We start from the raw sequence: 26,539 nt of genomic DNA on the forward strand, positions 1-26,539 counted from the left end.
CGGACAGGTGGAGGCGGGCCGGTCAGCAAGCTCCCTGTGCTGCGCCGATTCCCCTGAGGCCACAGGACTGGGAGGATGATGATTTTGATTCATGAAACAAGCCTGGGGTGACGAGGATGGGTAAGACCCGTCCAGCACAGTGATGGGGTGTGCTCACTGTGTGAGGGGCCCAGCTGTGGGGTAACTAACTCACCTGGTGGTGGAGAGGGTTAGGGTCTGGAGAAGCTGCCACCTGAGCTGGACCCTCAAGACTGTCTAGGACTAGCCTGGGGCTGGGAGAGAATACAAGCAGAGGAGAAGTGCCTTTGTCTAGTTCCAGGGAACTGCCAGGGATGAAGCTGGAGGTTCGGGGGCCATATGGGGGAGCTCCATGAATCAGCTGCTCAGAACCCCCCTGCAGGCAGGCCCCAGCTGAGCAGCTGATAGCTGCTCAATATCGGCCTCCTGTGCTGAGGCCTCAGCCTCTCCTCTGAGGAAGGGAACAAGGCTGGGCCTGGGAGCAGCTGAGCCGCCCAGGGAAGCTGATCGCTGTAGCACAGGAGGTTGGGAGCTGGCAAGGAAAAACGGCTGCGGCCCCTTAAGTCCTACTGAGCCCTTCCAAACTCAATTGCTAACATTCTATTTTAGGTCCTTAAATATGCATTTGGGAATAAATTACAATTTCTTCACGAAGAAAATAAGCGAAAGCATCCCAGCTGTTTGGCCGCCTGGTAGCCAAGAGGAACAATTCCTGTGGGTGTGCTCGTCGGCTTGGAACTGTGAGCTCCCAGGGCCACGCAGCATAAATGCGCCCTCACTCTGTAGGGCAAGCTTGTCTTCTATATATTTAAGGAAATAAGCTTATCAGGAGCCCCTGAAATTTAGCTGAAATCTACTTTAAAATATTATTTTGTGTATAGAAGGCTAAGAAGGAATGAGAAAAGGTTTGACAAAATGCTGATTACAGGCGATGAAGACAGATGTGATGACTTGCGATGCCCACGTTGGGGTGCGGGGTGTCCACCCCTCCAGGTGCTGCAGGGAACCTGCCCAACATCCGTTCCCTCTTCCCTGCTCACCAACAGGGACTTGACTTTTTTCAGGCTGGTAATATGTCGGTGAAATCAGTCACCTCCCTGGACCCTTGGCAGGTAAGGCTGACAGTTTGGGTTTTTGTTTTCCTGATTAAAAAGAGATAGACCCAGTGAGCCATGCCTTTTGCCTTTCCTCCTTCCTGCCTAGAATGTGGACGTGAGGCCCGGAGAGACAGCCGTGAGACATCTCATGAGCATAACGAATGAAGCCACATGGACGGCAGCATGGAAGACGGAAGAAGCCTGGGACCTGGCATTGGAGAGGCAACTACCCACAGCCAGGCTCCAGCGCAGGAAGCATTTATGGGCAGGCAAGGGTTCCCTGGGAATCATTAGCCCTTAGCCCCCCATCTATAGAGTCCCCGTCATTCTAGGAGCCTGCAGAGATGCCTGAGCATGTCCAGCCCAACTGCAGCCTTTGTGCAAATGAGAAAAAGATGCCCACCTCCAGGGAGACACAGCCCCACGGCAAACAGCTTGAGAGGGAAGCACTGCTCAGATTTCAGCCCTCCCCCCTCAGCCAGCGTCCACATGCAGCAAGCAACCCACACAGACTCAGGGGTGGCTCTGAGCCTGAGATGTCCTTGCCCCCATTCTCAGTAGAACTCAGTTCACACCAACGGACACACCCACACCCACACACCCCACAAGTCGGGAAGAAGCAAGCCGCTGGGCATCCTGAGATAATGGGGAAGCTATCTCCACAAACGACGCTACATGTTTTCAGAGCACTTCCAACCACTTCGCAAAGGAAGGAATAAGAATTAAAGTCATATCTGAAATTGAACTGTTAAATCTCTGGATTTTATCCAAGAGGTATTTTAAATGCTCTTCTTCATAATTAAAACAGACTCCACTGGATGCTACTGACCCCTCAAGTGCCTTGGCGGCTGTCCTGCCTGACACGAGGGGTGGGTCACGCGGGCTTGTCCAACTCTCTCCTCCCCTCCCACAACAAACTGGAGCAGCGCCTGCAAGAACAAGCCAAAGTTCTCCGTGCCCGGAAGCATGCGTCCTGCCTAGGGATTAGCCGTCATCGATTCTGATCCATTTCAATCCTCTTTCAGGGTCAAAGCCCAGACCAGCAAGAGTGACCTTCACTACGTCCTTCACCTGGTCCTGTGTCTGAGTCACTGTCACCCATCCTCTTCCACAAAGCCTCTCATGCCCCGTCCTTCATTCCCGCCACCTGCACCCTGAGCCTGACCCCGGTGCCAGCCTCCCAGGGCAGCCCACCACGGGCCGCCTGCTTCCAGCCTCTTCTCACCCCCAGCCCATTCATCCTACTCTTGCTAAGAGTCTTTCTCAGGCACCCATCTGCTTATTGCACTTCTTTGATCAGACAGTCTGTGACTGTCCATTGTTTGAAATGAGAAAAATAGGAAATTGGTCAATGATAGAAAGAGGAGGTAAAGCAGATAAGACAGAGTGTTCCTTGCAGAGGAGGTTAGGAAATGTTAAATGACCCTCTAAAGGCATCTGGAAAGGAAGGGCTAAGATGTGATGGGGCAAAGGTGGAACAGGGTTGGGAGGATGACAGCAGGTGATACTTCTAGGCAGGAGATGAGAAAGTTGTTTTGCATTTTACTTGAGCCCAGACCCATCCCAAAAAACAACACACAAACAAGGAAACAAAACGCCCAAACCTCCTGAAATATCAATACAGGCCCTACTTGAAGGAACTGACAAAATTTTCTTGAGAGCAAAAGAAGAAGATGTGCATAAATGAGAAACATCATGTTCCTGGATAGGAGGCCTCAATGTTGTAAGGATGTTCATTATCTCTCATCATAGAATTTATATATAAATAAGATATATATTTTTTAAATGATTCTAATCAAATTCCAACAAGATTTTTTTGGAATTAAAAAATATTCTAGAGTTACTATGAAAGAATTTATGTGTAAAAAATCCATAAGTAGAAATATATATAATATCTACCCAATTAGCTCTAAAAACTTATTATAAAACTGATATAATTAATGTGTAGCACTGGCACTAAACAGCTACAATGATAGAACAGAATAGAATGAAAGTACAGCAAAAGCTCTCATACAGTGATCCAGGGCATTCCAACAAGAGCTCAAGATCAGTGAGTCACAATCCATTATGAAAGCCCAATTCTAATATGGAACCAAAGAAAGTAACTTTAAGTCAAAAAACTCAACATGGTAGGTAAACATCATGACAGACTGGATTGACTGACATCTTCCTTCTTTAAAAAAAAAAGCCAGCAGAAAGCAAGAACACAGGCTATGTGGGAATGGCCAAGGGTCATCATGGTTGGAGTATGCCACAGCCCATGAGACCCCTCTGCTGATTGGTTTCTCAAGATGTTATCAGTGATGGTCCACGACAGCAAACCCTGAGCAGGAAAAGAGGCTGAGAAGCAAGCTCAGTCCTTCAACTGTCTCCTTCTGGTTGGCAGGGTATCTTCCCACATTTATTTATTTTTTGCCTTTCTTTGATATAGATCTCATTTCCTTAAACGAACATTTCCTGAGTGCCTGTTAGGTGCCTACGCCTTGAATGGGGACATTTTTCATGGAGACCAACAAAAACGTGGGGGGCCACGATGCCACCGGCAGCAATGGTCAGTCCTGGGACCACAGGAAATAAGCGTTTCTGCCTCAAATCTTTGATAAAAGGTCAATCAGCCAAACCTCTGCCCTCAGGTCTCAAGAACTCACAGGGCAGAAAGGATGCTGAGGGAGGCTCCTGTGGGTGGGGCTTCAGGCACAGGATGCTGGACTAGGGGGCTGCTGGAAGTGAAAATGGTAACAACTGTCTCTGGGGCAAGAGAGTTGCCCCAGCAACAGAGTGGAAGTGAGCAGAGTGGGGGGAACCAGGGTGGGGATGTCTTTGAACATGTAATTTCCCCAAGTACATCCAGAAGTTCTCAAGGTAAAAGAGGAACTTAACTTCTTGAAGGGGCAGGGGGCACTCTAGGAAGAGGCCAGGCTCTGATTTGCTTCCAGAAAGCCTGGTGAAGCTGAACTTCTGACCGAACGAGGCAGTGACACCCAGAACCTCCTTCAAAACAACAACTATCAGGGAGCCTCCAACCTGCCAACAGTTGCCCTTCCAGAAATACTGTCTCTGGAGAAATGCTTCAGGCTTGCGTGGAATGGAGGGCTTCTGTTTGTTTTTGACTTGGCCAAGAAGATTGCAGGGAGTGGGGAGAGGGTGTAACAGCCAAAAGGGTGAGAGACTGAGGTTACCCTCTATGGCAAGAGATGCTGTCAAGGCCAGCAGAGACCTCTTAGAGAGAAGGGGCAGGAAGGAAGTCACCAAGGCAGTTCAGCTCCTCTCTCCCAAGCTGTCCAAGAGGGCTGAGGGTCCAGTTCCAGGAGGCAGAAGTGAGCCCCTCCAGGAGGAAGCTTCAAACAGGCGGTGCCCAAGACCACAAGACTTACAGAATTTCTAAGAAGCATAGAGGAGGTACTTAATTTAAGCAGTGAGTGCTAACTGTCAAGGCTTAGGGGTAAGGGCTGTGACTTTCCCCTGCAGCCCTAGATTCACCTGGTGGTCAGCTCCCTGGGTGGGGGCCGTCTCTCTAGAACCAGCCAGCTCCAAGAGGTTGGGCCCTGCAAACTCAGCCACTCCAAGGGGCAGAAAGTCACATACGACAGGAATATTTTTTAGAACGGTTAAACCACCTATTCAGGTCTTCTCAGGGGGACTGTGGGGCAATGCGAATCCTGATACAGAGATGGATGACCACAGGCCTCGCAGGGAGGAGACATGCAAGTCAGGTTTTTGGATGGAACAAAGTATTGCCTCCAAGAACAAGTCTTTTAGAATCTGCAAGTAAAGAGACAAACTTGATTCTGAATGGTTATGGGGTGGGTGACCGCCAGGTAAGAGTGACCACAACCTGATAGCATTCAATATCCTGAGGACGAGACCATTACTCCCCCTCATAATCATTCAGTTTTGGAAAAGAGAAGGATGAATATTCAGGCAGCAGTTAGGAAAAAGTGGAAAGGAAAACTTTAATGCTAAATAGTAGTCATTAAGCTTAGAGGCTAATTTAAGATCTCACATTGGAATCTCGGGAAAGTCACGTGAGACAAAGGCTAAGACAATCAATAGCATAAAAAATTACTGACCTGTTAACACAGCACAAAAGCACATTCTCCCCTGTTGCACTGGGTCTATCGAACAACCTTGGGAGGTCAGGCACACAGGATCAGGCCTAGTTTCTTTCTTCCCCCCCCCCCCCCAATAATCAAAAACAGGCTCAGAGAGGTTGACCGACTTGCTCAAGGTCACACAGTTAGAGGTAGAGTCCAGACCAAATGAAATTTAAAATTTCAGTAGCAAACCATACAGATCACTGAGGAGAAAGAGAGAGGTTTTTTTTTTTTTTTTTAAAAATGACAAGATTTAAAAATCCCCAAGGGAAGAGCACGAGGAAGTGTTCAGAGCATGAGCTTGAAAGTAGCTGAAACAAAACGGAATCCAAGGATGACACAAACAGATTCAGGAGCCCTGAAGGGTAACTGCAAGTATCCAGAGCATCAAGTCACCCAGGTGGGTCAGCTGGGGTCTGACCCATTCACAGCCTGGAGACCTTGCCAAGTCACTGAATCTCTCTGTGTCTCGTGTCCTCTCTGGGACCCGATCTCACAGGGTTTGTTGTGAGGATGAAAGGAGACAATGGATGTAAATCAGTGAGAACAAGGCTTGGCCCCTGGTAAGCACAACAGAAGTGTCTGCTGGGCCTATTAGAAGAGTATTACTGGTATTGATACACGTAAAGTATTCAGGACAATACCTGGAAAATAGTGCTTTCTACGAATTAGCTCTTAGCTTTCTTCACTACCAGTGACTCCTTTTTTTTTATCATTTTAACCTAATAACGTTGTATTTAAAAATATATGGTTTACCAATGTGTATTTTTCACAACTAATGCATCTACCACGCTCACTGATCAAAGGCATCTACATAAACAGGAGTGTCAGATCAGACCAGTGTCCCCACCCTGAATAGTGATAGTTGCAGGAGACAGTGCAGGGACTTGATACTCAATTTAGCCTGCAGAGCTGCTTCCCGGGGACATGGGCAACTTGTCTGGGGCTTCCTGAATGAATGAAAAGAGCTTATGGATGCTCATTAGAGTCTGTGCAGACCCCCAGGCACATGGACAGTGCCTGGTGTGGGAAGGAGATCTAGTAAATGAGCCGTGGCACACCATGATAAAGACGGCCAAGGTCCAGAGAAGGGCCACCGTGAAGGCACGTGGGAGGAGAGAACAAAATGAGCAGAGTAGGGAGGGGAGCACGAGCAAAGACTGTGGAGGCTCACAGTCTGGGCAGGTGGATAGGGCTTTGCCTTCCAAAGTTTTCTGAAATGTTGACATGGAGAATCACTGCTTTGAATTTTTAAAGAGTAATTTTACTAGACACAAAGGATGCAGTTTTTAAAAAGTGGTTATTCAGCACACAGAACTTGTCATCCCAGAGGGTGCTGTGACTGAAAATAGAAACTGGGCTAAGGACATGATTTATTAAGAGGACTCAGAGTCTTGGAGAAAACTGCTAAGTTTGAGAGCATTTCCATGAAAGGCGACTGACCTCTCAAAACGCTTGTCAGCATCACTGTCACAGACCCTGGGGCTGGCTCAGCAAGGCATGAGTTCTAGAAATGGTAAATCATTCCTCCTCCTTCCCTGCTAACTGCCAAAAGAGTGATGCCACAGGATATTTTCAAAACTGTCCACTGAGAAAGTGACAATGACAGTGATGCCACGATACAGATGTCATAAAGATGTGACTGCTATGGAATTTTCCTAAGTCCTGTAACGAGGGAGAAGGCCATATACATGGGAAAGCATTAAGGCAAAAGACAACAACAACATCCAAAAGCCAAACATACCCCACATCCAAAAGCCAAAGAAACCTAAATAAAAGCTGAAAAACCTTTAGTTAGGAATAGAGTTTCTGAGGATCTGGCCAGAATAGACTTGCTTATTGGTAAGTTTAATTTTAATTTCCCATATTTGTTCTTAGAGTCTTTTACAGCAGAGGCCAACTGTAAAACAGTTACATTTCCAATGTTCATGTAGTTTATCTAGTACCCTAACCAGGAGACTTTTGAGAGGGGAAGGGAGTACCCTTAATAATTATGCTGGGACCTCCACACACACCAGGATCATCCTGGATACACTAGGGTGTGTGATCACCCCAGATAAGCCCCAAAGTTGGGTTTGGAATTTCCAGGGAGAATTCAGGTTTTCTGAGGGTGCTGTTCAATAAAATAACGTACTTCCTTATGACCTGAACTTGAATATAAGGTAGGAAGATTTTCCTCTCTTCTCAGGAGAATAAAATGGAGGTGGACGTGGGGGGCCAGTGAAGGAGTCAATGTGGAAAGTGATGGTGGGAACAATGCCCCCCTCAATGGTGCCTAATTTTTCACTTTAAATCAATGGTTCCCAACTTTGGCTGAAGACCCTGGGGAGATTTTCAAAATAACCCAGGCCAGGGCTTACCTCAGACCAATAAATCATCATCTCTGAATTTTCTTAAAGAGTCACTGCTAATAGTTTCTGATATATTTCAAAACTTCAAGGTAAATAAAGTTGAACAAATTTCTCCAAATCCATTCTGGAGCCCCCTCCCCTTAATAAAGTAATAAACCCAGGTGAGTAAGATAGCAATGAGTCCCCAAAGGGGAAATCAGATCCCTTCTTCCTTCTGTGCCCCTCTTCCACTCCATACCTTTTGTGGTCTCTCTGGATGTGGGAGTATAAAAGCTGCCCTTTGGGGGCAAGAGGGAATTGGCTGCCCTGGATTAGGCACAGGGGTAGAAGGCCACTTCCTGGGGCTCCTCAGGGTGATGTCAAGTCCATGGAGGGTACCTCCCCACCCCCCAGGGGCTTTTTGCCCTGACATCCTACTCTGGAGTCATTTTAACCACCTCTTATGCCATTCTCCACATCTTAGACCAGTAGAAGAAACAACATGATGAAATTTAGTGCAGGATTTCTGTCTTTTTCCTCAAAATATAATTAAAATCATCTTACTAAAAACCTATATAGAGAGATTGGTTCAGGATGGTGGAGTACAAGGACGTGCTCTCACCCCCTCTTGTGAGAACACCAGAATCACAACTAACTGCTGAAAAATCATGGACAGGAAGACACTGGAACTCACCAAAAAAGGTACCCCACATGCAAAGACAAAGGAGAAGCCACAATGAGATGGTAGGAGGGGCGCAATCACAATAAAATCAAATCCCATAACTGCTGGGTGGGTGACTCACAAACCGGAAAACACTTATACCACAGAAGTCCACCCACTGGAGTGAAGGTTCTGAGCCCCACGTCAGGCTTCCCAACCTGGGGGTCCAGCAACAGAGGGAGGAATTCCTAGAGAATCAGACTTTGAAGGCTAGAGGGATTTGATTACAGGACTTCGACAGGACTGGGGGAAACAGAGACTCCACTCTTGGAGGGCACACACAAAGCAGTGTGTGCAACGGGACTCAGGGGAAGGAGCAGTGACCCCATAGGAGACTGAACCAGACCTACCTACTAGTGTTGGAGGGTCTCCTGCAGAGGCAGGGGGGCGGGGCGCTGTGGCTCACTGTGAGGAAAAGGACACTGGCAGCAGAAGTTGTGGGAAGTACTCCTTGGCGTGAGCCCTCCCAGAGTCTGCCACCCCACCAAAGAGCCCAGGTAGGCTCCAGTGTTGGGTCACCTCAGGCCAAACAACCAACAGGGAGGGAAGGCAGCCCCACCCATGAGCAGACAAGCGGATTAAAGTTTTACTGAGCTCTGCCCACCAGAGCAACAGCCAGCTCTACCTACCACCATTCCCTCCCATCAGGAAACTTGCACAAGCCTCTTCGATAGCCTCATCCACCAGAGGGCAGACAGCAGAAGCAAGAAGAACTACAATCCTGCAGCCTGTGGAACAAAAACCACATTCACAGAAAGATAAACAAGATGAAAAGACAGAAGGCTATGTACCAGATCAAGGAACAAGATAAAACCCCAGGAAAACAACTAAATGAAGTGGAGATAGGCAACCTTCCAAAAAAAAATTCAGAATAATGATAGTGAAGATGATCCAGGATCCTGGAAAAAGAATGGAGGCAAAGATTAAGAATATGTAAGAAATGTTTTAAAAAGACCTAGAAGAATTAAAGAATAAACAAACAGAGATGAACAATACAATAACTGAAATGAAAAATACACTAGAAGGAATCAATAGCAGAATAATTGAGGCAGAAGAACAGATAAGTGACCTGGAAGACAGAATGGTGGAATTCATTGCCGTGGAACAGAATAAAGTAAAAAGAATGCAAAGAAACGAAGAGAGTCTAAGAGACCTCTGGGACAACATTAAATGCAACAACATTCGCATTATAGGGGTTCCAGAATGAGAAGAGAGAGAGAAACGACCTGAGAAAATATTTGAAGAGATTATAGTCGAAAACTTCCCTAACATGGGAAAGGAAATAACCAGCCAAGTCCAGGAAGCACAGAGAGTCCCATACAGGATAAACCCAAGGAGAAACACGCCGAGACACATAGTAATCAAATTGACAAAAATTATAAAGACAAAGAAAAATTACTGAAAGCAGCAAGGGAAAAACGACAAATAACATACAAGAGAACTCCCATATGGTTAACAGCTGATTTCTCAGCAGAAACTCTACAAGCCAGAAGGGAGTGGCATGACATATTTAAAGTGATGAAAGGGAAGAACCTACAGCCAAGATTACTCTACCCGGCAAGGATCTCATTCAGATTTGACGGAGAAATCAAAAGCTTTACAGACAAGCAAAAGCGAAGAGAATTCATCACCACCAAACCAACTCTACAACAAATGCTAAAGGAACTTCTCTAAGTGGGAAAAACAAGAGAAGAAAAGGACCTACAAAAACAATTAAGAAAATGGTCATAGGAACATACATATTAATAATTACCTTAAACGTGAATGGATTAAATGCTCCAACCAAAAGACACAGGCTCGCTGAATGGATACAAAAACAAGACCCATATATATGCTATCTACAAGAGACCCACTTCAGACCTAGGGACACATACAGACTGAAAGTTTCAGACATTACATGAAATTTCTAAAAATCTTATATTTGTATTTGTATGGAAATATGTATGGAAATATGTTAATATAAATGTTTCAGACATTACATGAAATTTCTAAAAATCTTATATTTGTATTTGTATGGAAATATGTATGGAAATATGTTAATATAAATGTTTCAGACATTACAGGAAACGTCTAAAAATCTTATATGTTCTGGTATAATGTTATAAGTAATAATCCTAGTTATTACTTTAAAATGTATATCTCAGAAATAACTAATTTTCTTGTCAACTGCATTATTATGAACTTTCATCAAATCTTTAACCATGGTCATTTTTAAGTCTTTTGTCATTTACAGACAGTTCTGGGTGTACTCTGATGATTTTGCAAATATGTTCCTATAAAAGGGTTTCATCTTCAAGAAATTCATGGAAAAGACTCTGACAAGTACAGGTTTCTGGTAACTGACTGTACTGCTGAACTGAATGAATAAGCATTTTCAGAACTCTAATGAAAAACTGATGAACTCATAAAAGTGCTAACAAAAGATCAAGATGAAAAAAAAAAGAAATTAATTACATGGGACTGAGTGAACTGATGAGGATGAGTATAATTTTTGTGACTTTCTGTCTGAATTAAAAAAAAAAATCCCACAAGGACTCAGAGGAAAAGAATATACAAATCAATTTTCACTGCAAAGTAAAGGAGCTGTTACAGTGGAGGATTACTGGACTGAATGTCAATATTATGACATAGTATAACTGTGTTTCATGTTTGGTAATTGCAATCATTGTTGCTTTTGTTGTGGTCATCCATGTACAATGCTTGGTGTCAGTCTATTTATCTCTTGTAAAAATAAAATACAGTGTGTGTGTGTGGAAAAAAAAATTGTAATTCAAAAAGATACATGTACCCCTATGTTCATAGCAGCACTGTAAAAAAAAAAAAAAATTCTTGAGCGCCTGTACAAACCACTGCCTCTAATACATTATGATATGTGAACTACAATACAATACCGGAAAAAAATAAACACTATTGAAGCTTAAAAAAAAAAAAAAAAAAAAAAAACAAGACCCATATATATGCTATCTACAAGAGACCCACTTCAGACCTAGGGACACATACAGACTGAAAGTGAGGGGATGGAAAAAGATATTCCATGCAAATGGAAATCAAAAGAAAGCTGGAGTAGCAATAATCATATCAGATAAAATAGACTTTAAAATAAAGAATGTTACAAGAGACAAGGAAGGACACTACATAATGATCAAGGGATCAATCCAAAAATAAGATATAACAATTATAAATATATATGCACCCAACATAGGAGCACCTCAATACATAAGGCAACTGCTAACAGCTAAAAAAGAGGAAATCGACAGTAACACAATAATAGTGGGGGACTTTAAGGCCTCAGTTACACCAATGGACAGATCATACAACAGAAAAGTAATAAGGAAACACAAGCTTTAAATGACACAATAGACCAGAGATATTTAATTGATATTTATAGGACATTCCATCCGAAAACAGCAGATTACACTTTCTTTTCAAGTGCGCAGGGAACATTCTCCAGGATAGATCACATCTTGGGTCACAAATCAAGCCTCAGTAAATTTAAGAAAATTAAAATCATATCAAGCATCTTTTCTGACCACGACGCTATGAGATTAGAAATGAATTACAGGGAAAGAAATGTAAAAAACACAAACACATGGAGGCTAAACAATACATTACTAAATAACAAAGAGATCACTGAAGAAATCAAAGAGAAAATTAAAAAATACCTAGAGACAAATGACAATGAAAACATGACAATCCAAAACCTATGGGATGCAACAAAACCAGTTCTAAGAGGGAAGTTTATAGCAATACAAGCCTACCTTCAGAAAGACGAAAAATCTCAAATAAACAGTCTAACCTTATGCCTAACTGAACTAGAGAAAGAAGAACAAACAAAACCCAAAGTTAATAGAAGGAAAGAAATCATAAAAATCAGAGCAGAAACAAATGAAATAGAAACAAAGAAAACAATAGCAAACATCAATAAAACTAAAAGCTGGTTCTTTGAGAAGATAAACAAAATTGATAAGCCATTAGCCACACTCATCAAGAAAAAGAGGGAGAGGATTCAAATCAATAAAATTAGAAATGAAAAAGCAGAAGTTACAACAGACACCGCAGAAATACAAATCATCCAAAGAGACTACTACATGCAACTCCATGCCAATAAAATGGACAACCTGGAAGAAATGGACAAATTCTTAGAAAGGTATAACCTTCCAAGACTGAACCAGGAAGAAATAGAAAATATGAACAGACCCATCACAAGTAATGAAATTGAAACTGTGATTAAAAATCTTCCAACAAACAAAAGTCCAGGACCAGATGGCTTCACAGATGAATTCTAAGAAACATTTAGAGAAGAGTTAACACCCACCCTTCTCAAACTCTTCCAAAAAATTGCAGAGGAAGGAACACTCCAAAACTCATTCTATGAGGCCACCTCTCCCTGATACCAAAACCAGACAAAGATACTACAAAAAAAGAAAATTACAGACCAATATCACTGATGAATATAGATGCAAAAATCCTCAACAAAATATTAGCAAACAGAATCCAACAACACATTAAAAGGATCATACACCATGATCAAGTGGGATGTATCCCAGGGATGCAAGGATTCTTCAATATATGCAAATCAATCAATGTGATACACCATATTAACAAGTAGAAGAATAAAAACCGTATGATCATCTCGATGCAGAAAAAGCTTTTGACAAAATTCAACACCCATTTATGATAAAAACTCTCCAGAAAGTGGGCATAGAGGGAAACTACCTCAACATAATAAAGGCCATATACGACAAACCCACAGCCAACATCGTTCTCAATGCTGAAAAAATGAAAGCATTTCCTCTAAGATCAGGAACAAGACAAAGATGTCACTCTTGCCACTATTATTCAACATAGTTTTGGAAGTCCTAGCCACAGCAATCAGAGAAGAAAAAGAAATAAAAGGAATACAAATTGGAAAAGAAGAAGTAAAACTGTCACTGTTTGCAGATGACATGATACTATACACAGAGAATCCTAAAGATGCCACCAGAAAACTATTAGAGCTAATCAATGAATTTGGTAAAGCTTCAGGATACAAAATTAATGCACAGAAATCTCTTGCATTCCTATACACTAATGATGAAATATCTGAAAGAGAAATTAAGGAAATACTCCCATTTACCATTGCAACAAAAAGAATAAAATACCTAGGAATAAACCTACCTAGGGAGACAAAAGACCTGCATGCAGAAAACTATAAGACACTGATGAAAGAAATTAAAGATGATACCAACAGATGGAAAGACATACCATGTTGTTGGATTGGAAGAATCAATATTGTGAAAATGATTATACTACCCAAAGCAATCTACAGAGTCAATGCAATCCCTATCAAATTATCAATGGCAGTTTTTTACAGAACTAGAACAAAAAATCTTAAAATCTGTATGGAGACACAAAAGACCCCAAGTAGCCAAAGCAGTCCTGAGGGAAAAAAATGGAGCTGGAGAAATCAGACTCCCTAACTTCAGACTATACTACAAAGTTACAGTAATCAAGACAATATGGTACTGGCACAAAAACAGAAATATAGATCAATGGAACAGGATAGAAAACCCAGAGATAAACCCACTCACCTATGCTCAACTAATCTATGACAAAGGAGGCAAGGATATACAATGGAGAAAAGACAGCCTCTTCAATAAGAGGTGCTGGGAAAACTGGACAGCTACATGTAAAAGAATGAAATTAGAACACCTCCTAACACCATACACAAAAATAAACTCAAAATGGATTAGAGACCTAAATGTAAGACCGGACACTATAAAACTCTTAGAGGAAAACATAGGCAGAACACTCTTTGACATAAATCACAGCAAGATCTTTTTTGATCCACCTCCTCGAGTAATGGAAATAAAAACAAAAATAAATAAATGGGACCTAATGAAACATAAAAGCTTTTGCAAAGCAAAGGAAGCTACAAACAAGACAAAAAGGCAACCCTCAGAATGGGAGAAAATATTTGCAAACAAATCAACAGACAAAGGATTAATCTCCAAATTACATAAACAGCTCATGCAGCTCAATATTTAAAAAGCAACCCAATCCAAAAATGGGCAGAAGACCTAAATAGACAGTTCTCCAAAGAAGAGATACAGATGACCAAGAAGCACATGAAAAGCTGCTCAACATCACTAATTATTAGAGAAATGCAAATCAAAACTACAATGAGGTATTATCACCTCACACCAGTTAGAATGGGCATCATTAGAAAATCTACAAACAACAAATGCTGGAGAGGGTGTGGAGAAAAGGGAACCCTCTTGCACTGTTGGTGGGAATGTAAACAGATACAGCCACTATGGAGAACAGTATGGAGGTTCCTTAGAAAACTAAAAATAGAATTACCATATGACCCAGCAATCCCACTACTGGGCATATACCGAGAGAAAACCATAATTCAAAAAGACACATACACCCCAATGTTCGTTGCAGCACTATTTACAATAGCCAGGTCATGGAAGCAACCTAAATGCCCATCGACAGACGAATGGATAAAGAAATTGTGGTACATATATACAATGGAATATTACTCAGCCATAAAAAGGAGCAAAATTGGGTCATTTGTAGAGAAGTGGATGGATCTAGAGACCGGCATACAGAGTGAAGTAAGTCAGAAAGAGAGAAAAACAAATACCTTATATTAACTCATATATGTGGAACCTAGAAAAATAGTACAGATGCACCAGTTTGCAGGGCAGAAATTGAGACACAGATATAGAGAACAAACATATGGACACCAAGGGGGTAAAGGGGGTGGTGGTGGTGGTGGTGGGATGAATTGGGAGATTGGGATTGACATATATACACTAATATGTATAAAATGGATAACTAATAAGAACCTGCTATATAAAAAAATAAATAAAATAAAATTCAAAAAAAAGCTATATATATATTATACATATATAATATATATATATCTACTGCTGAGAGATAAAAGTAGATCCAGTTCCAGAAACTATTTGGAAAGGAAATCGAAAAGCACATCTCTCTGTCCTTATCATTTCCATTAAGTGGTCACCCAGCCTTGGATCTGGCACATGAATCTTTAGAGGTAACTCGGTTGGTCATAACCATGCCCTGTAACTCTAGTCTGGTGTAAGTTTTCTGATGGAAACTATAACTGATTCCCTTTGCTCTGTGCTGCCTTGTGAAGTCTGTTTTATTTTTGATGCACTCTATTGCGTTTAATGAAGAACTTCTCATGAGCCAGAATTTGGAAGTGACTGTTTACAGCTGAGTTTTATGAAAATCACAGTCAAGGATTAGAAACAGAAGTAAAATTGGTTGTACCTGTATGGGTAACATACACATAACAGGTTCAACGCTCCAGTTTGCATTCTCACCTTTTGTAACATTTATCAATTAACCCCTACTCACATTTCCTAGCCTCCCAAGATGGTCTCCTGTGTTCCATTGTAGAACATTCTGGAATCAGTGTGGTAAATTTTTCAATATATTACTTTCCTCTCATGCTCTCACTTTATAAAAACGAGGCGAACATTTGTCCTTAAGCTGGGAAATAAAGGATTTTAAGAGGTTGCCACCTACTTCAAGCAAGACTGGAACTTTGGGCTACTGAGAGGGCACCAACCAGGCTCTTATCACCGACCACAGTGGGACCAAGAGAAGGAGGCGGGAGAGGTGAACCCATTTTCTGTATTCTCAAGGAAGCTTTTAACTTTGCCATTTCCTTTGTAAAAATGAAGTCAGAAGTGCCTTCACTGCCAAACTGTTACTCTTTTATTCTTCCCACCCTGAGTCAAGAGCCAGGCTCCCCGTCAGCAACCTCCGAGGCTGAGGAGCAACCAGGGAAAGCCCAGAGGGTGCAGGAGCCACGCGGGATGATGGAGACGGGCCAACCAGATCAGCGTGTTGGAGCGTGAAGGGAGTGAGGGCACAACCTGGGTAATTCCTGGCCACCACGTCTCCTGTTTCAGCCCCGCCAGGCCAGTCTTCTCCCAGATGCCAGATCTGATGGTAAGAACTGAAGGGGGCATGAGGGTGGCTCATCACCACATGTGACCAGTCCTGGGAAGTCAGGACACAGAGACACCGAGAGCAGGTGCCCAACGTCACTTCCCTTGGTGTCATTTTCTAGAGAGGACAAGAGGGGGTCTACTTCCAGCTGGAGGAGAGGACTGATGGCATGATTTTCTATACTGGATTCTAGCAGTTTGATTTGTAAACAGGAGAAAACTTTAATTCTGACTTGGGGGTGGGGTAGGGCTGGAAATGGTTTAGATTCACATGCTTGCTGGGACTGGGCAGAAATCATTGCAAGGGTAAAGGCCAACTCAGGAAGAGCAGCAGGTAGGTCCAGACCCCCAGGCACAGGTTTTAACAGGAAGTTGACTGCTTACAGCTCCCGCCCTAGCCTTTCAGCATCACACAGTGGTGACAGGCGCTAACTCCATCACTCGGGTCCTTGTCTGAAGGACACTCCTGTCCTGAGGATGCTGCACATACTTCTTGATTCAAACTCAGTGCCCAACTGGCAGGTCAGGGAGCCCAACTCAGGCATCTTTATACTCACCCAATATGATGCTAAATGAAGCAACCCATGGAGCTGGAATTAATTCACGATAATAAGTTCTTACATGTTTAAACCATACTTTACAAAGTGTTTTCTCTTACCCCTAGTTCCTGAGAAGATAGTCTTAAACCTGTTTTAAAACTGTAATATACCCAGAATCACAAGAGGTTTTTAAAAAACCAGTTCTTTAAGATATGTAAAGGAGACCCTATTAATGCAGTGAATTATGAGAAATAAAATCTGTGACAGTATCATGCAGCCTCTTCATCAGTGTTCATTAGCCATGACTTTACCTTTGATGTCCAGTAACTTCATGTATAGAGCTTTCCATTTATAAAAGTGGACAGAATATCTCTGTTAAAAATATCACAGCAGCAATGCCTACAGGGTTCTCAAACAACTATGAAAAATAAGAAATCTAGATACATGTGTAATGTTTACAGATGCTAACTATCCAGTTATTTGGAAATATCTAGATAGTTGCAGCACGCTGACTCAGCCAGGGGATTATCTGAAGAAATGCCACGTGGATTACTGCCTTTGTGAAAGCATTGTGTGGTTACAGCTGAGGTTCAAACTACTACTATCAACCATAAACAACAAAGGTTAAGTGTGAATAAACACATCCCCTGGCGAAGTCGGTATGTTTGATTAATTAGCAAGCCTACTTTCCTCTAGAGAATGTCAACATCTGCTGTCGGGCCATACTAACATTCCCTGGGTAACCCTTTTGTTTCTTCCTCGAGGTTACTGGGTTCTTTGAAAGCTATTTTGCCTGTTGGTGTTAGTAAGCTGCTGTCCATGTTAGCAATGAAGGGTCCCTTATGCATTTAGCTCACACCTAGCATGTGGCACTGAGAGTACTGTATTAAAGGTCAGATTTTTATACCAACTGTCTTTTTTAGCAAATAGCAAGAGCAACGTGAAGGGCATTTTATATACAACAAATCTCTCCGTTCTACCCAACAGCTGAAAGTAACTGCCAATCAAGAGGCATGCTGGATGCTAGCGGTACCTTGGAGACGGCCAGTTCCTTCGATTTAGACTCAAACAGGTGCTCCAGCTTGGAAGTGTCCACCTTAATAGGTTCCAGTTTCGACCACAGGAATTCTCTGCAGCGGCCATTGTTCTTACACGGCCACTCAAAAGGCCGCACTTCATTCCAGAACAGACGGATGGTCTTCTTTTTCTTGGTGAATGCTGGCTGACCCCTGGGTACCTGGGGCCACCCTAAGCCCTGAGGAGCACTGAATACTGGAGGAGGAGCCAATAAATTACCGGGGACTGGAGGGGGAGGCACGCCGTCCAGCAGGGGCGGAGGGGGAGGGGGCGGCAAACCTAGAAAGGTGGGCGGGGGAGGGGGAGGCGGCCCCGGGGCCTCCCTGTGACCCAGGTCCACGTCCAGGACATCGATGTCGTCCTCCTCCCCCAGGTCAGTGAAATCCATGTCTTGGATTCTGAGCTCCCGCGGATTGGCCATGAGCTGGTCCCAGATGTAGTCAGATTCTGTCTTGGGCTGTGCCGACACCTTCTCTGTGACCTTGTCATCGGGCTCGGCGTCAGGGGAGATGGACCCTCTCCCTAGGTCCCCGCTGTTGAATTTCTCAGCGAAGGCTTTCACGCTGCCCCGATTGTCCAGACAGCCAACATCCACCCTCCTGACGCTCTCATCCTGGGCCAGAGAGTTGGCCTGCAGGGTGGATATCCGGCTGGCCAGGCTGGCTACGGCCTCCGCCCCCTGCGCGGTCCTCGTGGTCTCGCCCTCCCCCTGCTCCTCATCATCCGTGGGCTTTCTGTTATGGGCATACAGCATGTCCAGCATGAACCGTTTGCTGGTAAGGATGTCGCCACACTGCTCATTTACACCGGCATCCTGAACACCCGCAGACCACAAACCTGAAAAGTTCACAGGAAAAAAAAAAATGAGAACGTGGCATGGGCCTCAATACTATGAGAAAAGCAACTAGGCAACATGTGGACATTGCACACAGAGGGATTCAGGAAGGCACAGAAATAAAGCAATTGGAGAGGAAGGTGGTCATGCCTGACAAGATGCTCTTGATCAGAAAGAGACGCTACATCAAAGAGCCAATGACCCACTCTAGGACCCAAGACTCTTGTAGGTATGACACTGCTTGTGGCTCTGGCCTAGGTTCATGGGAAAAATTTTCCACACCTTTCCTGCCCACCCGTGACAGCTGGTCAGGACCCACCCAGGGTAACTAAGGGGCTTCTGCCCCAACTACACATAGGGAGGCAAGGAAATGCTCCCTCACCCATGGCAGATGTTGGAAAGGCTGTAGAGTTATCCCCCTTTCTCCTCCTACTCCACCTCTGCACCAGGGCAGCCAAAGTGTCTGGAGAAATGCACAGACCATGCCATTGGTCACACTTTAAGTTCATGGCCACCAGTCTTCAGGTGATGCTGCCTGGCAGTCCCATCCATGACCTCTCCTAGATGACTTTTCACACACCTCCACTCTCCTCTAGCGTCCCCCACCCATCTCATCCTCTGCAAGCATGGCCTTGTTTCCTGTTTCAAAAACTTAATAGACAAAGTCAGAGATCTTCCAGGGCCTCCATTCTGCCTCCACCCACCCACCTGCACCTGAACCCTGACCATGGCCTCTGTCCTGTGACACTGACAAACCGTCCTCTTAGCGGGGGTCAACCGCTCCACTCGTGCATTTGGAAGCCACTCCAGCAATTCTCCATCCTGCATCTCCCATGCTCCCTCTACTAGGCCTTCCTACTGGCATATAAACATGGTATAATTTTACCCATTAAACAAAAACAGAAAACCTCACTTGATTCCATTTACCCCTCCACCTATAATCCAAATTTTCTCCTTTCTTTTAAAGGACAGCTGCTTATAAGAGTTGTTTTGCTATCTCCAATTTCTTTCTTTATTCTCTCTTGAACCCAGTCTAGTGAAGTTTTTGCTCCCTTTCAAAGATGCTCCTTTCCGGGTGACCGATGACCTTCCTGTTGCACTAGATGCAGCTGTCGCCCTCTCATCCTTGACTTATGTCCTTCACTTGGCCTCCCAAACATTGCACTCACTTGCTTTGCCTCCTTCTTTTTGGCTGCTCCTTCTCAGTCTCCTGGGTTGGTTCCTCCTCGTCTTTAACATTTAAGTGTCCCTGGACCTCTTCTCTCCATCTACACTCACCTTCTTAGTCATCATCTCAATCAGTCTCAGGGCTTTAAATACCACCTTCTGCCCTCACTCCCATCCACTCACTGAAACTGCTTCTCCTGCAGTCATTTCCTACCTCAGACACGGCTACTTCACCCATCTTGCTGCCAATTCCAAAAGCCTCAGAGTCATCCTTGACTTTTATCCTGTTCTTTCACCCCACACAGCAGGGCATCCTGTTAGCTAAATCTTCATGTTACATCCAGAATCCAACCACTTTTCTCGTCACCACTCCTGCCACGACCCCGGTCCAAACCAGCATGGTTTCTTGCCGGCGGTGTTGCAGGGGAGCCCCTAGCTGGTCTCAGCTTCCACTCTTGTCCCTCTGCAGTCAGTTCTCAACACCACAGCCACATGATGTGTTACAATGTCCGATCGTATCTCTCTGCTTAAAGTCTTCTAATAGTGCCACATTTCACTGAGACAAAAAGCCAATGACCTGGCAACGTTCCCAAGCCATGTGTGATCCCACCTTAATTTTCTTTCCTCTCCTACCACCACCTCTACCACTGTCACCACCCCAGATATACACACATGAACCTCTTCAGCTACAGCAGCTCCTTGACATTCCTAGAACTCACCAGGCATGAGGTGATCCAGCCTCAGGATCTTTGCCCCTCCTGGGACAAACCCAGGTAATCACACAATTTGCTTCTCAACTTCCTTTAGGTCTTTGCTCAAATAGTATCTTCCCAGTGAAATCTTCCCCGATCACCTTATTTAAAATTGTGCAAACCTCCCTCTCCCTCACAGTTTCATCCTTTCCTGCTTTATTTTCTACCCAAGCACTTCCTACTGTCTAATCTTCCACACATTTCCCTTTTTGATTTTACTGTTGCCTTTGCCCCATCACTGGAATGATTATCATTACTTGCTAAGCTGTGTTCCTCCTTGAAATGTAAACTCTACAAGAGCAGGGATTTGGGTTTGTTTTGTTCCCTGTTGTATCCCTAGCACCTAGGATGAATGAATGAATGAATGGTCACCAATGTTATCCCTCTGAATTTGCTTCCTAAGGGCCAGCAGGGCTGTGCAGTGGGCATTTCAGGATATGAGTTCCATCAGATATCTAGGGCCTGTGTGGATACTTGTTTGGGGAGGGGGCAGAAGACCTAGGCCATGGACGTGAACATCAGGAGCTTTCTTTCTACCAAAGAAGAGCCAGATCAAACAGGCTGGGGGAGGACACTGGTCTCTCCCACACAGCTGTGCCTTCATCTTGAGGAGGTATTTACTGGGGAAGCACAGAGGCCCCCTGGTGCTCCATTTTTTCCTGTGTAGGTTTGTCTTCTATGTTCTTCTCAACAGTGGCCTAAGCTCACCAAGCGACCAACACCAGAACAAGGAGCTCTTAAGCCCTCTTGTAGGTTGGTTTCACAAACAAAATACACTTAGGCGATAACCACCATCAAAGAGAGAGGAGGTGGCATTTGAGGACACGATGGAAAAACTTCTACAGCTGGTCAGACAGTCCAGTAAATAGGGAGACTGCTTTGATGCCAGGAGGCTGCGGCAGATAAAGTGGCTGAGTCTCTCTGAACAGACTGCCTCACTCTCTCCATTTATTGGGAAATGTTGGCAGTTTCTTATTTTGGCAACAGGGAAAAGAGCATAATCAGGTAACATTTTAAATGCTGGTTTTCTCGTTTACATTCTTCATTCATTTAGGTCTTTTTAAAATCATTATGTAGGGTGCTTCTTTGTCCCTACTAATTTCCTTTGCTCTGAAGTCTACTTTATCTGATATTAATATAGACACTCCAGCTTTTCTCTGATTAATGTTGGCATGATATCTTTTCCCAACTTTTAACTTTCCATCTGCCCATGTCATTACGTTTGAAATGAGTGCTGTATATGATAGCATGTAGTTGGGTTGTGTTTTTATACACTCAGCAAATCTCTGCCTTTTAATTGATATGTTAGGGCTTAAGTCTGCTGTTTCATTTGTTTTGTTTGATCTCTTTGTTTCAGTGTCTGTTTCTCCTTTCTTGGTCTTGGGTGGATTACTTGAACATTTTTTAGAATTTCAACATGATTCATTTAGAGTGTTTTTGAGTACATGGTTTCATGTAATTTTCTTAGTGGTTGCTCTAGGTATTACAATATATACACTAAATTATTTAGTCTATTGGTATTGATGTTTTACTACTTTGAAGTGTAGAAACCTTACTTCCATTTCGATCCCATTACCCTCCCACTTATAAAAATACAATTGTCTTAAGTACTTCCTCTACATATATTGAACACCATATATCAAATGTAATTTTTGCTTCCACCATCAAATATGATTTAAGAAACTCATGAGTAAAAAGACAGCATTTTTTAATTTACCCTTATTTTTACCCATTCTGTTGTTCTTTTCTTTCTGGAGTCCCAAGCCTTCTTCTGTCATCATTTCCTTTCTGTTCGGAGAACTTCCTTTAGCCATTCTTCAAGGGTAGGTCTGCTAGTGACAAATTCCCCTAGTTTTTCTTTAACTGAGAATGTCTTTACTTTCCCTGCATTGTTAAAGGCTACTTTTACTGTATATGTAATTCATGGTTGATAGTTCTAGTCTTTTAGCACTTGATAGATGCTGTGCCCCTTCCTGCTGGCCTCCATGTTTCAGATGAGAAACCTGCTATCCTTTGAATTGCTGTTCCTCTATAGGTACCACGTCATTTCTTTCTTTCCAAAAAATGTTTTTTTGGTTTTTAGTTTTCAGAAGTTTGTCATTTGTCTCGGTGCAGATTTCTTTGGATTTATCCTTGTTAGGATTTGCTCAGCTTCTTAAATCTGTAGATTTATACCTTTTGCCAAACTTGGGAAATTTTCAGCCATTATTTCCTCAAATATCTTTCCATACTGCACTCTCTCTCCTCTTATTCTCAGACTCGGATGAAATGAATGTTAGTTTTATTGATATAATCCCATGGGTCCCTGAGGCTCTGTTCATTTTTTTTAGTCTATTTTTTTCTCTGTTATTCAGATTTGGTAATATCTACTGATCTGTTTTCAAGTATACTAATTATTTTCTTTGTTGTCTCCAATCAACTATAAAGCATGTCAAATATTTTATTTCAGTTACTGCATTTTCCAGTTCTATAATTTCCCTTGGGTTCTTTTTTAATATCTCCTATTTCTTTGCTAAGATTTTTTTTCATGTATTTCCTGAGCCCTGAGTGTTTGTAACTGTCCAATGAAGCATTATTATGATGACTGCTTTGAAATTTTTGACAGATAATTCCAGCATCTGATTCATCTCAGTGTTGGCATCTGTGGATGGTCTTTTCCCATTCAAGATGTGATTGCCCTACTTCTTGATATGATGAGTGATTTTCGATTGTATCCTGGATATTTTCGGTATCATCTGATAGACTCTGGATAACATTTAATCTTCTCTTTTAGCTGGTAGTCACCCTTTTGGGGTGTAGCATACAGGGCTTGGTGCAGGTAGATGTTCAGCTCCCTGCTGGGTCCTACTGTCACCACCCAGGAAGAGGACTGACTCACACTCCCTCACTGCAGATGGGTAGGGTGGAGGTTCAGCACCCCCTTGACCCCACCAGCATCTTCCCAGTGGAGGTGGACCACTAACTCACATTGGCTCATTGCCTCCAAGTGAGGTGAAGGCTCAGCTTCCCACCAGTCCCCACTGATTCTGGCTTGGGGAGAACAGAGTGCAGACTAGCCCCACCTCCAACCACATCATTCTACCTTGTTTATACCAGATGGGGATGGAAGCTCAGCTCTCCGCTGTGTCCCCATCAGCATCAGGGACAAGGAGGGTGGTGGTGGGGACAGAGAATGCTATTAGTCCCCTCTCCACTCCTCATTAAGTCTGGTTCCTTGTGGGTGGGGGTGAAGGCTCAGGTCCCCACAGGACCCCACAGACACTACCCTGTTGGAGGAATTGGGATCCACTTGCTTCTCCCCTTCAGGGGATAGACTGAGTTCCCCATTAGGCCAACACTACCCCAGCAGGGGAACTGGAGCACTACCTGCTTCTACTGGGCAGGGGATAGAAGACTGGCTCCCTTCTGAGTCCCGTTGACACCACAGGGTTGAGGAGGGGAGGGAACTGCAGAATTGTCACTCTTGTTTCCATGGGGGTGCTGTATAGAAGACCACCTCTTCTTCAGTCTCACTGAAACCACTGGGTTAGGGGGAGAGGTGGGACAGTAGCAAATTTTCCATTAGATCTCATTTAGGATAGAGCACTTATTAACAGCAGAAAAGATTTTCTGTTCTGTTAGGCAACGCCTTTCCTAATCCTTTGGCTAAGGGAATCGGCTTTCCTTGAAGCTTCACTGCCATGTCGTTCAAGTCCAAAGGCTTCTAGGCAGTTTGCTTCCTTCTTTCCACCTTTCAGAGTCCTCCTATGATTGGTTGTCCTGTTACATCCAGGGTGTTGGTATTTTAGTTGTAAAAGGGAGGACCTGGGAGCAATGGGGGCATCTCCATCTTAGCCAGATTCATTCATTTATTCATCAGTGGTTTTATGAGCCACTACTATGTTCTGGGCACCCAGCTAGGAAGTAAGAACTCACAATGAATAAGACAGACAATCCCATCCTCACAAAGCTTACATTCAAATAGAGACAAAGGACAGTTATACCAGTAACTACAACAAAGTGTGATGAATGCTACAGTAAAGCCTCTCACTCTAATGCCAGGGAGTGGAACACATGAAAACAAAGAAAAATAAAACCACACATCTGCAATAAGTTGGGTCTCTTTCAAGTCCTACAAATTCATTCTCAAGTAATAGGTACAACCGTTAGAAATAAGACTGGGAATCACTTTGATTGCCTTTGTGATTTAATTGAGAAGATTCTGAAAAGCAAAAGCTATGGTGACAGAGCTTCTCTGTCTCCACAGCTGCTGATGTGCCCATGAGCAGTGGGAATTTTTAGGAACCAATAAGCTACAACAAATAAACATGGTCACATCTCCTAACAGCACCAGACTAAAGCAGAAAAGTCACTGCAAAGCTCCAATTCCTGGACACCACCAGCTTTTGGTAGAAAGTCAATGGTTCTTCACTGGGAGCAGAGTCTCCATTTTTGGAAAGTTGTCCTTATTTGGAAGGATATTGGGCAATCTGATCCAAGAAAGTTCTGTTCCCGGCTTATTTTTACTAATCCAACTTGTTTATGTTTTAGGCCTGCTAAACCTAGTTATGATGAATAATACTTAAAGCTACTCATAATAGAATAAAACATGATTTAAGGCCAAATGATCAAGAAGACTTACCCGACACCCTGTACTGTGACCATAATTACATTAAATGTGAATAACAACAATCAGAATTTGAGAGTGTAACTGTAATCTGTCTTTGAAAGAAATTTAGTATCAAAATACGTAATCCTTTTAGCACACACATCTTCAACCAGACACAAGATTTCCAACGTGATAATTCCTAAGACATAAAGTATTTTAAGTCAGTCCTCCTTTTTCACTGTATCATGGTGACCAGTGATATATAGAATAAAATCTAATAATATAACTGTGAAAACTCAAATATTAACTATTTAGACTAAGCCATTGATTGACAGGTCTCCTAGGAGACATTATGGCTTCATTCATTCATTCAATCTTTGTTCACTCATCCAGGCTTCAGGGACAATGTATTCTTAATCTGTGAACTAACATATCATGCCTGGGTCATGCCACTGATTGGCAGGCCTTTGCGGCTGCCGTTTGGGCCTACGATGTAAGTTCCTTGAGTCTGTGTCACTGTGTAGCTTAATGAAGCCTGGCCCATAAGACATGCCTTCACTGGTGAGGAGCGTCAGTTGAAAGAGGTGGCTTCCTGCCACCCTGACAGTGCACAGGTCACGGGTAGGAAAACCAACTCCATGGTGTCGCATATGAATCATAATTCAAATGATTATTTGAATCGTTTACAATTTCTAGAACCCTCTGTGGCACCCTCCGCAAGTCCCTAGTGAGGACTAACATTCCATTTGATCCCTAAACATAAAGTCACTATTAAACAGGTGAAACTGAATGAATATCAGGGATAACACCAAAAAGGTATGATTCCGTAAGAAAAAGCACATACTTAGTATTGAAGAAAAGAGTGGTCCTGAGCATATTGTAGAAAATTACTTAAATTACATACATTCCAGCTGAGCACATCAAATCGATCCCTGCATGCTGTGAACTGGCAGTTTTTGAAAGTACTCATACGATTCATTTTACCAAATCCGCTCTGGTCTGAAATGTTCAGTCATAGTGGCTTAACACACTTCCTTGCAAAAACTCTTTCAAGGGAGTAGATAACAACATGACATGTCTCTAAATTTAAATCAGAAAAAAGCCACACTGACTACTCACAATTAAACAGTTAGAAGGACAAGAGGAATTTCTCTTCTGGGGTTTATTCCTCCGGAAAAGTCCCCTGTCGCCCTCATTATCAGGCCCTTTTCCCAGCTGTAGAAGTGACGGTGCAGCCTTGTGGCAGAGGGTCGGGGCCCTTCTGCAGGGCAGGAAGCTGCTGGCTGGCTGAGTGGGGCCACACCCCCCTCCAGACACTGGGGGACAGTCTGGGGAGTGAGCCGGGCCA

The 26,539-nt window shown here is 43.3% G+C and overlaps 1 protein-coding gene across 5 annotated transcripts in view; it reads right to left on the minus strand.

The window, feature by feature from the left end:
* FHOD3 (formin homology 2 domain containing 3) overlaps positions 1 to 26,539 on the minus strand; it is a 495,595-nt gene that overhangs the window by 55,891 nt on the left and 413,165 nt on the right. For all 5 annotated transcript variants that reach the window (XM_057527272.1, XM_057527271.1, XM_057527269.1 and 2 more), the window contains one exon: positions 17,806 to 18,686. In XM_057527272.1, the coding sequence (XP_057383255.1) occupies positions 17,806 to 18,686 (881 nt within the window). The remainder of the gene's footprint in view (positions 1 to 17,805; positions 18,687 to 26,539) is intronic.

The sequence above is a fragment of the Balaenoptera acutorostrata genome, chromosome 13, assembly GCF_949987535.1.
Source record: "Balaenoptera acutorostrata chromosome 13, mBalAcu1.1, whole genome shotgun sequence".
Classification (NCBI taxonomy): domain Eukaryota; kingdom Metazoa; phylum Chordata; class Mammalia; order Artiodactyla; family Balaenopteridae; genus Balaenoptera; species Balaenoptera acutorostrata.